Source organism: Oryza brachyantha, chromosome 4 (genome assembly GCF_000231095.2).
Source record: "Oryza brachyantha chromosome 4, ObraRS2, whole genome shotgun sequence".
Classification (NCBI taxonomy): domain Eukaryota; kingdom Viridiplantae; phylum Streptophyta; class Magnoliopsida; order Poales; family Poaceae; genus Oryza; species Oryza brachyantha.
Genome location: NC_023166.2, coordinates 13,200,949 through 13,213,767, shown reverse-complemented (window position 1 = coordinate 13,213,767; position 12,819 = coordinate 13,200,949). Strand labels below are relative to the sequence as shown.

At 40.9% G+C, this 12,819-nt stretch overlaps 1 protein-coding gene and 1 non-coding gene across 2 annotated transcripts; one reads left to right on the top strand and one right to left on the bottom strand.

Moving 5' to 3' along the window:
- The first annotated feature begins 397 nt into the window (after positions 1–397).
- Positions 398–480, top strand: TRNAL-UAA. The gene has a single exon. It is a non-coding gene; the product is annotated as a tRNA-Leu (tRNA).
- A 913-nt stretch (positions 481–1,393) lies between these two features.
- On the bottom strand, positions 1,394–10,295 carry LOC102717522 (transcription factor bHLH129-like). Its single transcript, XM_006653490.2, has 6 exons — positions 9,835–10,295; positions 3,540–3,895; positions 2,994–3,116; positions 2,276–2,341; positions 2,064–2,132; positions 1,394–1,919 (listed from the first exon to the last, which is right to left on the bottom strand). Exons 1-6 carry the CDS (start codon positions 10,244–10,246, stop codon positions 1,842–1,844), a joined length of 1,104 nt encoding a protein of 367 aa, XP_006653553.2. The 5' UTR covers positions 10,247–10,295; the 3' UTR covers positions 1,394–1,841.
- Positions 10,296–12,819: the final 2,524 nt, after the last annotated feature.

Genomic DNA, 12,819 nt, shown 5'->3' with positions numbered 1-12,819 from the left:
AGGGGCAGAACCAACCACGAGCAATATCCTGGACTCAAATCAATTGTCTTGTTCTAAATCTTTATAAGTTTAATATTTTTCTAAAATTTGTATAACATTTATATGCAATTTGGATTCTAGGCCTGGATCATGAGCCCAAGCTGCTCTAAAGATAAACGTGGATATGCTCGGGCCCCGTCCTGGCCGTGGGTTACGGCTTGGGAGTTGTGATGGGCGTCACGGGCCCGTGCGCTGCGGCGCAGTCGCGCGGAGAGGTGACTCGGTTTAGGGAACTTGCGTACGCGCGTCTGCCTGTTTCATGCGATGAACGGCGTATGAGAAAGAAACGGACGACCAACTCGCGATCCTTTGGTTTCTTCTTATCCTTATATCTAATTATCTTCCAAATTTAACGTAAGCTGGTTTGCCCGAGTGGTTAAGGGGGAAGACTTAAGATCTTCTGCACAGCAGTGCGCGTGGGTTCGAACCCCACAGCCAGCATTTTTTAAATAATTTTATTTTCAGCTGAAATTTTTTGAACCATTTGAAATTTGATTTTTCAACTATTTTGAACAATTTTATTTTCTGCTGAAATTTTTTTGAACCATTTTGTTTTCCTGTCCTAAAATTTGATTTTTAAACTATTTTATTTTTAGTGAATTTTTTAATTTTTTGAACCATTTTCTACTGATATTTTTGAACCATTTGTTTTTCTGTCCTAAATTTTTATTTTTGAACCATTTTGTTTTCTAGTGAAATTTTAAATTTTTGAACCCTTTTGTTCTTCTGTCCTAAAAGTTGATTTTTGAGCCAATTTGTATGCTATTGAAAATTTTAAATTTGTGGACACCCTTTTGATTTTTGGAACCTAATAAACTTTAATTCTTCAGTGAAAATTTTGACTTTTGAATCATTTTGTATTCTAGTGAAAATTTTAATTTTTAACACCCTTTTGTTTTTAGTGGAATTTTGACTTTTGGAATCTAAAATCTAATTCTTCAGTGAAACATTTGCTTTTTGAACCATTTTCTATTCTAGTGAAAATTTTGCTTTTTGGACCCTGAAACCATCTCCGTGCTGTTGATTTTTTTATAAAAAATTGAACCCTAAAATCATTTTCATGCTAGAGTTACTTTTCGAAAAGACACTTACCCTACTGTATAATAATAATCAATAAATATATATACTTCATATATTATATATATAAAAACATTTAAATAATATTCAGAACTAGTATTTATATAGAAAATATTGTACATGTTACTTCAAAAAAATTTATGGATAGCCCCAGCGATTTTGTTAGGGGCACTCTAATCAACTGATGAGGGCACTCTAGCATGAAGATTTTGTTAGAGGCACTCTAATCAACATGTGATCATTCAAAAAGGAAATTCTTCTTGAAAATTGTCCAAAATTCTGAACTAAACATGATATCACTGAATCTTGCTAGATGGTGGGGAATACCGTGAAACCGACAATCAGCTTATTTTGTCAACGGCCGACTAAACCAATCACTATTTACCACAGCAACAGGCTAGCTAGAACATACAAGAAAAAAAAAAGGAAATTCCAGAGCAGCTGCGCCCCTTGTTAACGGAAGAAATTTCTAGTTCTAGTTCCAATCTTTTACAGATCAACAAAAGGGGTGATCGCTCACACGACAAAAAAAGAAGAAGAAAAGATTGGACTGACGCACTGATAAAGGTTTCAGACGACTTGATTCGGTTGGAAGAAACAGGTGCCCCTTGTCCCGCTAGGCTGCCTGTTAATTATACCTTTCCTGCTGCCTGGGCAAACATGTTTTGGGGACCAAGGAGAAAATGCCATCAAAGCCAACGCTGCAGTTTGCGGCACGGTGCTTTTTAGTCGGCCGATGATCTGTTCCGTGATGCTTGCCTGTTGCAGCTGCAGGTGCACTTCTCCTTATCTTCCTTCAGAGTCTGCAGACAAGAAAATTTCAGTGCTGTTCCTGGTTCTCTGCTTTACAGTGCAACATATTGGCAACTCAAATGATCAAATCTAGCTATTCCTCAGTTTTTGCCTTGCTGAACATGCAACACACATATGCCAGCGTGCCATTATACCTTTAGCTGACTCTGCAGTCCCTTGATGTGCTCAACTGCTAGGTCCAGCATGTCTGAGGTACTTGTTTGCTGCAAAATTTGGGAAGAAAAGGAAATTAAAAATAACATTAATTCAATAGAATCTCAACCGTAAAATTTTTGTCTGACGAAAAAAAAATCAGACAAGGACTGCTAACATATACTGCACACAAAACGAAACACGTATGGCACACCTTGTCCATGTTAGGCACCAGGGCCTGCAACTTCCTGAGCTTCTCACTGATCCTTGTTCTTCGCTCCTGTATATCACCATCGATCATACACCTGAACATTAGTCTCACATGCACGAATCGCGATCACAAAGAGGAGCTACGTAAAGAAATGCTAGTAGGACCTAAAAAACTATAATTTTTGAGCATGTTTCTCATCCTTGAGCAACTATTTTCTATATAAAATCTAGTACCTTCTGGTATCAAATTTTACACAGAAAACACTGATATCTTCTGATGCATTCTTATGGATTTAAAATTTCTCATAATTTTTATGGACGACAGATTAAACGTCTAGTATTCACTTCATTTATTGGGAGAGAAAACGAGGAAGAGGAGAAAGTACAATTAGTTCGATGGCTAAAACATGAAGAAAACATTATCAAAAAATTGAGCATTTTTCTTTTACCAAATTTTACATAAAAAATAGTGGTACCTAATCAAGGATGGAAAAAATAATGTTCCAAAAAATTAGGTTAATGTATACTAGCTGATCTTGAAGATCATCTTGAAAGATTACCGATACTATCTATCGTTTTATACTAGCTGATCTATAGCACACATTACTCCAACCAAGCTAGGTTAATCAATGCTTCGTCCAGCTACACGAAAACTTAGTGCAAGAATAGTAGAATAATTAATGCGTAGAATCAGTGAAGAAAGTGTAAGTATGTATACGTACCCTCTCCGCGATGCTCCGGGGGTGCGTCGCGCATCCACGCTTGGCCCGTACTCTGAATGGCACCTGGTCGTGCTGCATCTGCAAGTATTTCTCCACGCCAGCCATCTCCCTAGGCGCAACAAGCTGCATTGCAGATTTATATACAAAACATGACATCACTACATATCCATATATCCACATATCTCTCTCACACATATAGTACATAGATATGCAGATTAAATATAATTCCTAGTTTAATTTAGTTCTAGCTAGTATAATTCTAGGTATCAGTTTAGAACCGAAGAAACTATACCTTCAGAGGTTGATCTTGCTTTCTAGCTTGCTAATGTGTAGCATATGCATTTATGCAGAAATCACTATATATGTTATTTGGAACCTATATATATTCCGGATTTTAAGTTTAAACAGCTTTGCAACAAGGATTCAACTAATGGCATTCAGATTAATCAATGCAGGAGAAATTTATATATATCATATATCATTCCACTGAACACACACAAAAGAAAAGAAAGAAAATGAATTAAGATAAATTAAACAGCTACCTACCTGTGACTCATAGTTGCTAAGGGTGGCAATGATGTCGTCATTGCCGTGCACACCGGATTTGCCCGTCGACGTGGAGAACACAATGGAGTTGGAGTCCTCCCATGATCCGATGGAGAACCCACCGGAGAAGGAGCGGACGACATGGTCGGTGGAGACGTTCTCTTCCGAGCGCCCATGAGCGCCGCCGTGCATGTTGTCGGTGAGGTCCGGGATGCCATCCTCGGATATCTGGGAGAGGGAGCCCTGCCTGCTAGCGAAGTTCAACGGGGCCTTCATCTTCTTGTTGTTGCTGCTGCTACTCATGGCGGCATGGCGAACCTCACCAAGCGACCCTGCTCTACCACTCGATGAGAAACCTGTTCCATAGATAAGAGACATATGGTGATCACTGTGTTAATATAATCCGCACATTTTTTTAATAAAAAAATGCTAAACTGTGTCCGCCCACACGATCGACATCTGGAAATTCGCTACATGTGTTAAATTGTTTCGACACATAATTTATCAAAGTGTAGCATAATTGATCAAAAGTGTAGCATTAGTTTCCCCCAAAAAAATTTCACATAATTGATCAATGTGTAGTTCAGAAACACCCCAATAATATTAATGTTGTAAAGAAACATGCACCCAAATACTAACTTGTTCTATAAAGGAGAAATAACTCAGCATATGCCCTCTGAACTTTGTAATATTATCTATATGACCTTTAGTGGTTTTCTCTAAGTGACATACACACGATTGGTAGTCTTGCTTAGAATCCATAATCATCGAAAAACACATCAAAATATTTCCTTATCTAACCATCTTTCTCTAAATACGACCAAGGACCAACACAATGCCAACAAGTGTCACATATGGTCAAATTGAGGGCAGAAGTTCGCAAAGTGTCATTATGTCATCCTAGTCTGTCAAAACCACTAATTTAAGCTTCCACATAATTATGAGAAAGTTTGGGGCTTACAAAAAAAATACCCCACAACTAACTTTAGGGGTTTATGAGAACAATAAATATTTCAACGCATCGAGAGACTAGAACTTTTGTTTTAAAGTTCAAGGTGCTAAGTCTGACTTCCATTCAAAATTATAGGTGTGGTGTGTGGATTTTTCATTCCATAAAATATCACATATTTTGATGTTAATACTACTTTCATATCAAAATATAGGTACTTGCAGGCTTAAAATTTGTCCCAAGATACAACTATTTATCCACCTACTTCCCTATCTCAACTAATCATAAAAATTTATCATTTAATCTCTTCACACAATTTCTCATATCAACCAATCACAACTATTTATTATCTAAACCTTAATTCCTACAAACAATATCATAACTAGTTATATACAAATGAATCTTCGTTAAAATGCTGTGTTCACCGTAAATCTTTGTATTCACTTTTGCGACCAAATATTATGCCGAAGATTGAGACTTCTATCCTCCTGTCTTATGTTAAATATAAGAGCAATTTTACCATCCTTAAGGAGGTACCAAGAGGTACCACTGTTCTCTATGTAAAATTTGGTACCTTTTGATACCTTAGGTACTAGAAGATACCAAATTTTACATAGAAAAGAGTGGTATCTTATACCTCCTCAAGAATAGAAAAAAAAGCTCTAAATATAATTAAGTGTTCAATTAAATCGACTAACCCATGCATGATAGTCATCAAATACATTATAGCGTCTCATGCATGTGCATTTTACTTGATGTTATTTGTGGTTACACTGCTAACTCACATGCATGGCTAGCATGATCTGACGCTAATTAACCAAAATGTAGAACATTACATAGACTACATAGTGGAGGGTGACTCCCCAGGGAAGTGGTTTGGCTAGACCGAATGTGTGAATAGCACTATTCCATTAATAATCTTTATCCGCATGGTTGAACACCCTCTATGCAGATCCTATTTACAATAGTGTACAATCGAGAAACATTTTCATCAAACTGCAGTTTTTCTATAATAAACACACCAAGCCACACCCATATGTATGCTGTATGCACGATGCTTCATCTATCGAGTAATAAAAGCATTTCTAGTTTGTTTAGCAAAAATTAAGATCAGAGAGAAATATTTTTTATGCCCACGAGGGATGTTTAGTGATGGAAATAGTGGTGGGGTAAGATGAAAAAAAGTTAAATGGAAGACGATTAGGGGATAAAAATTACTTCACGTACCTGTCCTAAAATATAAGTCAATATTTGAAAATTTTGACTAAAAGTTAAGCTAGCAATAAATATATGTTTGTGTCATGTATATTACTTTATTAGATCCGCATATATGATGTTAGTTTTATAATTATGGACTATAAGTTAAACATTGAGGTTTTGGAGACGGTGTGAAAAGACATCTTATATTTTTTAATCTAAGTGAGCAATAGTATAGGAATATTTATTTCTTTGATAAAATTAAAACGTTTCTATATTATTGGACGGAGAAAATATATGCACTTATCGCCCTAAAATATAACTACTTATATCTTGATTTGGAGGAATAAACAAATGGGCCGAAAATTTCATTCATTAATGCAAGATGAGATAGAGCCTTGGAAGGAGCAAGGTCGGTGGTAGAGGTATGATGGACATAATAGCATCAAACTAGCGAGAAATAGTTTCATTTTGGATCGAAACTTGAATGTAATAAATAACTTTACGTTGAGATGGAAGGATTAGTATACTAGGTTTATGCTTGATGTGACGGATGCTGGATATACTCCCTTCATCTCATATATAACGAATTTAGCCATTAAATGTTGTTTCAAAATACAAGGGATTTTCTAACCCCGATTCAACACTTTATTTCTTATCCATTATTAAAATATTATATTCTACACAAATCAACTTCGTACTATATTATTCCTCCAACTACACCTTGTTGATATGACTTATTTTTTTTCTATTTTCCTAATTTTTGCATAAAAGAATATAATCTTTATATTATAGGAGGGACAAAGCATATATCAGATGCAGTTGTATGTGTGCAACTTTTCGATAAATTGAATTATTTCTCCTTGACTGTTCTATGAAATCATGAGTTTCTCTTGAGTTAAAGTTATCCCTACCGTATGTTAATCAACTTAACGGACACAAACAACCTCCTAATATATCCATACTAACCACCAACGCTACGCAAGAAACCTGACCGTTAGTTCCTAGCCCTTGTAAACCATAGGGAAAGAATTTGTTCCCTTAGGTTTGTAAAGAGGAGGACTCAAGGGAAACCCCACAAAAGACTTTCTCTTGATGTTGTTCCCTGGTGTAATAAGAAGGAGAATAATATCCATATATAGTCTTTTTCTGGTTCCCTAGAGTATATGTCACTAGCTAGTGGTTGCTCGGACCCATGCATGGTCGACATCACCTCCTTGATTTTGGTTGGCTGCGGTACATGTACATGCACGGAGGATAGAGATCAACTGAACCTAGACGGCGGATGGCGGAACTTTCAATTCGTATGCGAGTGAGGTTAGTGGACCCGACGTAACCTAAGCTAGCTTACGTTTTTAAAACATTAACTTTTTTGAAGACTTATGCCAAACAATTCAAAAACAAGTTTTTCTAAAAATATCATATCGAATTTTTGGACATTTAAATGGGGCATTAAAACTAATTATACAGTTACGGAGAAAATCATGATACAAATCTTTTGAGCCTAATTAGTATGTAATTAGCCTTAAGTACTACAGTAACCTAGCTACATGTGCTAATGATAGATTAATTAGGCTCAAAAGATTTGTTTTGCAGTTTCTTGGCGAAATCTATAATTTATTTTATAATTAGACTACATTTAATATTTTAAATGTGTATTCGTATATCTGATATGATGTTTTTTTAAAAAAAAATTTGTAAACTGAACAAGGCGTATGCTAGCTTACGTTCGACAATATCAAGTGGCCGTAGTCCAGCCCCCGGCGCTAGCTCCTGGGTTTGGGTCTCCGTCGGCCTTCAGCTAGGTTGACGTACTCATTAGTTAATCAATCTCTAGAGTCTACTCCCTCCCTCTGTTAAAAAAAAAACCAATTCTCCGGTTTCTATGTCTAATGTTTAATCATCCGTCTTATTTAAAAAAATTTCAGAAAATTAGAAAAAAATTAGTCACATGTAAAGTACTATTTATGATTTATCATCTAATAAAAATAAAAATATCAATCATAAAAAAATTTGAATAAGACGAGGATAAAAAGTGAAAGATTGGTTTATTTTGGGATGGAGGGAGCAGACACTGCGACTATCAGCGCATCATCTTGGCCTACTTGAGACACTGAATTTGAGACTAGCTAGCTAGAGAGAATTCAAGGAAAAGCGACCTTTTCTTCAAGGATAAGGATATGCAAGCAACTTGATCAACGGCATAATTCAGCATTGTCGTGTATGTTCACATGCATGAGGCCCTGCATGGTGTTCTCCCTATTAGCTTGAGCGTCACTGTTTGTTCCTAACAAAAAGTTATGGATACGATAAGTAAGCAGAAAAAACGGTCTCTTAAAGTGTAGGCCATATGTGTTACAAATGGACAGGTTTGACGAACCACCAATAAAAGCGGATATTTGGGGAAAAAAAAGTGTTGGCTCTTTCTCCCACACGGTAGATATACATATTTCAAACAAGTTGTGTATTAATTGAATTTTATATCTAGTGGAGGGTGAAGAATACGTATTATAAACAAGTTATATGTTCAATTTTATATCTAATGAGAGACGGAAAGTACACACACATTAAATAGATCTTTACTAAGATAAGGACAAGTGGACAACATATTGTGTTAGTTTTAGATAATCTAGTGGAGGGTTGATAGGCCACGTTAAGTAAAACCTACTATATAAAGAGGACGTACAACTGATCTCCTCGAACATTGAGGAGAGAGGAGAGTGGTAGAATGGCGTTAGGCTATCAGCGAAGCAAATGCTATATTAATATTAATAATATATTAAAATAGTTAGTTTAGTAAGTTCAAATAAAAAAACATGCGGAAGAAAGCATGCGGTTACACAATGCTAAGGACCCACACATTTTTCTCTTTTGCGTGGGCCCCCACCACAAAACCACCGTAACTATGCATGCAGCCCGTAGTTTCTCCATCCAATAATTCTAGCCGGTTTGAAAGCAACCCATAAGATATCATGTAAATAAAACAAATCAAAGACAAAACATGGGATATAGTTGGTGAAATCAGCAGATTGCAGAATCAAATTAGGTCCACTCTTATCGGTCAAAGAGTGAAATTCAAGGGGCACACGTACAGTACATATATATACTCGGATATACTTTTTATATATATATATATATATATATATATATATACTTTGATTATCGACATCTTTAATTTAAAAACTTATAGATAGGACACATATAAATAATATTATGTGTGTATATATATCTATTCGTTTTAATGTAATTAATTTGTTTACGATATTATTGTGGTTTTGTTAGCACTAGCTACAAAAGTAACACATTAGAATGCGATGACATTAAGAAAATAAAGATACTAGGACATGGATATAAAACCACTTGTTTCTTACATAGGCTATAATATATATGCATATATTTTAATTGCGGATGGCTTACAAACAAGATAATTTGTTGATCATATATATTTCACTTCTGTAAGGTACGTAATTGATCATATTTCACTTTGTACGGTACATAGTAATTATCTTGATCAAAATAGGGCCTGGGTTTTCAAATTGAAAAGCATGCGCATATATAGCAAGGTATTATTGGGCGAAGCAACTTGAGTTTGCACTTGGTAACATCGAACACCCTTTGGTATTCTAAACCCTCGCTAGACTGATCGGCCTGCTTTTTTTTTCAGCATAAAATGGAGTAAAAAATAATTGTTGCCCCCTGAAAGAATATTGCACTAATCGGTGTGGGCAGCTGCTAATAATGAACACATGCATGCGGCGTAAATATAACAGAAAAAACGAAGGCGCTGTTGCAAATGTATTGGACGACTACATTGCACAGTAATACACCCAGAAACATTCCTCAAAGGCACTCAAATCTCAAGAAAATGAGGAAAAAAAAGAATGACAAGCTAGATCACTCTTGATTAGACTCACACCATAACAGAAACTACAGTAAAAGGAGCAGGAATGATATGATGCAAAGTCATATATATGCGTGAAGAAATCTGGCGAGAAACAGTAGCTAGGTAAACCGAAGAGTGAACAAATCGAAATACCAATCACTCAACTGAAAGAACAACCGTGGTTAGATCATTGCAAACTCGAATTAAGACGGCGAAATCGAAGGCACACAAGAATGGACTAAATGAGTAGAGAGTGCATCAGTTACCGTTATCCATGACGGGGCTCGAGAAGAACCCGGGCGGCGAGCTGTTGTGCCGCGCCAGAAACGCCGACTGGTCGGCGCCGCCGCCGCCGCCACCGTCCTTCGCCTCGACGCCGAACTGATGGAAATGGTGGCCGTGCCCCAGCGAGATCTCGGCACCGCTCCCGCCGCCGTAGTGCTGGTGCTGCCTCATCCCGCGCTCCGTAGGCTGCTCCCCTCCGCCGCCCGGCACCGGGAAGAACGTCCTCGCGGTGGCAGCAGCCCCGCCGCCCCGCTCCACCACCGGCGGCGGCGCGTCAGCGAAGAACTGCAGGCCGCCGCCGCCAACCTGCTCCGAGGCGCCGCCGCCGCCGCCGTAGCGCGACGGCATCCCCCCTCCTCTCTGCCGCTGCGGCCTCGACGGCGCCGGGTTCATGTGCTATAGTATAGCTAGCTACCTTCTCCGCGCGCGCGAGGGGAGGGCGCCGCTGCTCGGTGTCGCTTTTGAGGCCGGCCTTTTCGTCGCGTGCCGGGTGAGCGCAGCAAAGCGAGCGGGCGGGGCGCAGTCAAGCGAGGAAGCGCGAGCGAGCGAGCGCAGCGAGCCAGCCAACGAACGACTACTGATCAGCGAGAGCGGGGGTGCAGCGACCGGATTGGTTGGTGGCTTTTCGCGAGAGAAAAGAGGAAATAAAGGATGGAGAGGGAGGGAAAAAAAAACTCGCTCGTGATACGGTCTCGGGGGCCGGGGCGTGTGGAGGCCGTGCGCGCGCGGGACGCGGGTGCGGGCGACGTGGACGACAAGTGGACGCGGATCGTCCTATGCGGGCTACAGTGCTACACCCCCCACCTCCCCCTCTTGCTGAAAGCGGCAAGTGGGCGTCGTCTCGTCCCGGCGACGCGGGACCCCCACGCTGCGCATTTGGAAACCGCGGCCACCACGCACCCCACCACCGGGCACCGCCGCGCGCAACCGCGGCGAGCGCGCGCGGGAGAGAGAGAGAGAGAGAGAGGCTAGCTTTGCGCAGGCGCAGCCGCCGCCGGTTTGGGTGATCCAGCCGGTGGTTGGCCGCGCGCCCGCCGGGGCCCGCGTGTTAAGGGACGCGATCGATCATATCGGCACCGCGCCCGCGCGGCTGGCACGGCAGGGGGGGGGGGGGGGGGGGGGTTCGTTCGTTGCATTTGGATCGTCAATTATCCGTTTATGCGTCAGCCGTTCTTATCGGTATTTATAGGCTCGTAAATAATGGAAGAGTTGTTTATTTGGGTCTTCTCCAACTTGCACCCCGTGGTCTGCACAGTCGATCTCTCTCTCCGTGTCTAAACGTGCGCGCGTTGTGTTGGGCTAGACGTGTGGTAGAAGAAACGGTTTATAGAATCACAGCCAGCGAGCATCTAGTGTACGTACACTGATCACAGTATCACACTGCAGTAGTACTTGGTCAAGTGGCAAGGTTAGCGGTGTGCCGGTGGTCGATCGATCGGTGTCCAGACTTAACTACTACTACTATACTCCAACTCCGTACATGCAAAACGGGAAATTCCGTCCAAGCTCTCGAGACTGTATATGTACTTCGTATAATAGTTCTCGTGTACTATATATTATGCTCACTCCCGTGGTCTCGTATGACTATCGTCTATCTATCCCCAAAGCTTTCAGAACCAGTACAGGCGCGCGCTAGCTGACACGTGATTTTTTTCCATGTATCCTCGTCAGTCGGGGCTAGTATCCTAGGGACTTGGGAGTCGGGTCTCTCTCGTACTACTATCACCAGTGCACTGTAATCGTCCCCCCATGCATGGACGCTGCACACGCACAGCACACCCGGAAGCAGAGGGCCCAGATTTCTTGTCACGCACGAGCGCTGCTCCCGCGCCGCGGCCACAACTCGCGGGAGCGTGTACTCGTACGCGAGAGAAGATCCATCGGCTAGTGCTGGTAGCTTCCGATGACTGGACGAGGCGGGGAGAGCCAAGCAGAGAGAGAGAGAGGGGACGGGGACAGTGAGAGAGAGGGGGAAAGAAATGCAAAAGACCGCGCTTTTGGAGTCTCTCTCCATGCATCCCCCCTAGCCGTGGTCTTAGCCACCACACACGCCCAAGTTGGCGAATTGATTTATGCCCACCTGGTACGGAGCGTTGCGATAAACAAGGGCCAAGTTGGCTGGCGACTAGCGAGAGAGCGCGCGAGGACAGACAGGAGGACGACGCCCGGTGCGCTCGCGGCCAACCATCTGACGGCAACGTGCGGGCCATCTATTATCCTACGGAGTATTTATCTCTCCCCCGTCGCGTACGTACGTAGCGCGCGTGAAAGCGGAGGTAACGCAGTGCCCGCGCGGCCGCTGCTTCGGGGAGACGTATGTTTCTCTCCACCGATCGATCGACCACCGGCCGGCGCCACCCAACCGATTGCCTAGCTTCTTATACTTAGCTAGCTAGCGCTCTCTCTTCCTTAAAAAAGTTTTTCCAGAAACATCACATCGAATTTTTGATATTTAAATAGAGTATTAAACATAGATAAAATAAAAAAACTAATTGTACAGTTATGGGAGAAATCTTGAGATGAATCTTTTAAGCCTAATTAGTTCATTATTAGCCATAAGTACTACAGTAACCTACATGTGCTAATGACGGCTTAATTAGGCTCAAAAAATTCGTCTTGTAGTTTCCCGCCGAGCCGTGAAATTCGTATTTTTATTCGTGTCCGAAAACTCCTTTCAACATCCGATCAAATATTCGATGTGACCCCTTCTCCAAAAAAAAATGTCATCTAAACAGAACCTCAGACCCCCTCTCTCTCACACTCTCTCTCTCTCTCAAAGGAAGCTAGCTTGAACGGATGGTGCTTTGTTCGATCGCATCGGTTGGCCCTGACCAGTACGGGAAACTCTTTTAGGCTGAGTTGGATCCAGCAGAAACCCGTGGCAACTTCATGACACACAGAATAAGATATTAGTGTATGATTAATTAAATATTAATTATTTTAAACTTAGAAGATGGCTTTACTTA

Coding starts and splice junctions, on each gene's coding strand:
- LOC102717522 (XM_006653490.2), bottom strand. CDS start 10,246: ATGAACCCGGCGCCGTCGAGGCCGCAGCGGCAGAGAGGAGGGGGGATG. Junction 3,896..9,834: donor GAGCCCCGTCATGGATAACG/GTAACTGATGCA, acceptor TCTATGGAACAG/GTTTCTCATCGAGTGGTAGA. Junction 1,920..2,063: donor GACTGCAGAGTCAGCTAAAG/GTATAATGGCAC, acceptor TCTTGTCTGCAG/ACTCTGAAGGAAGATAAGGA.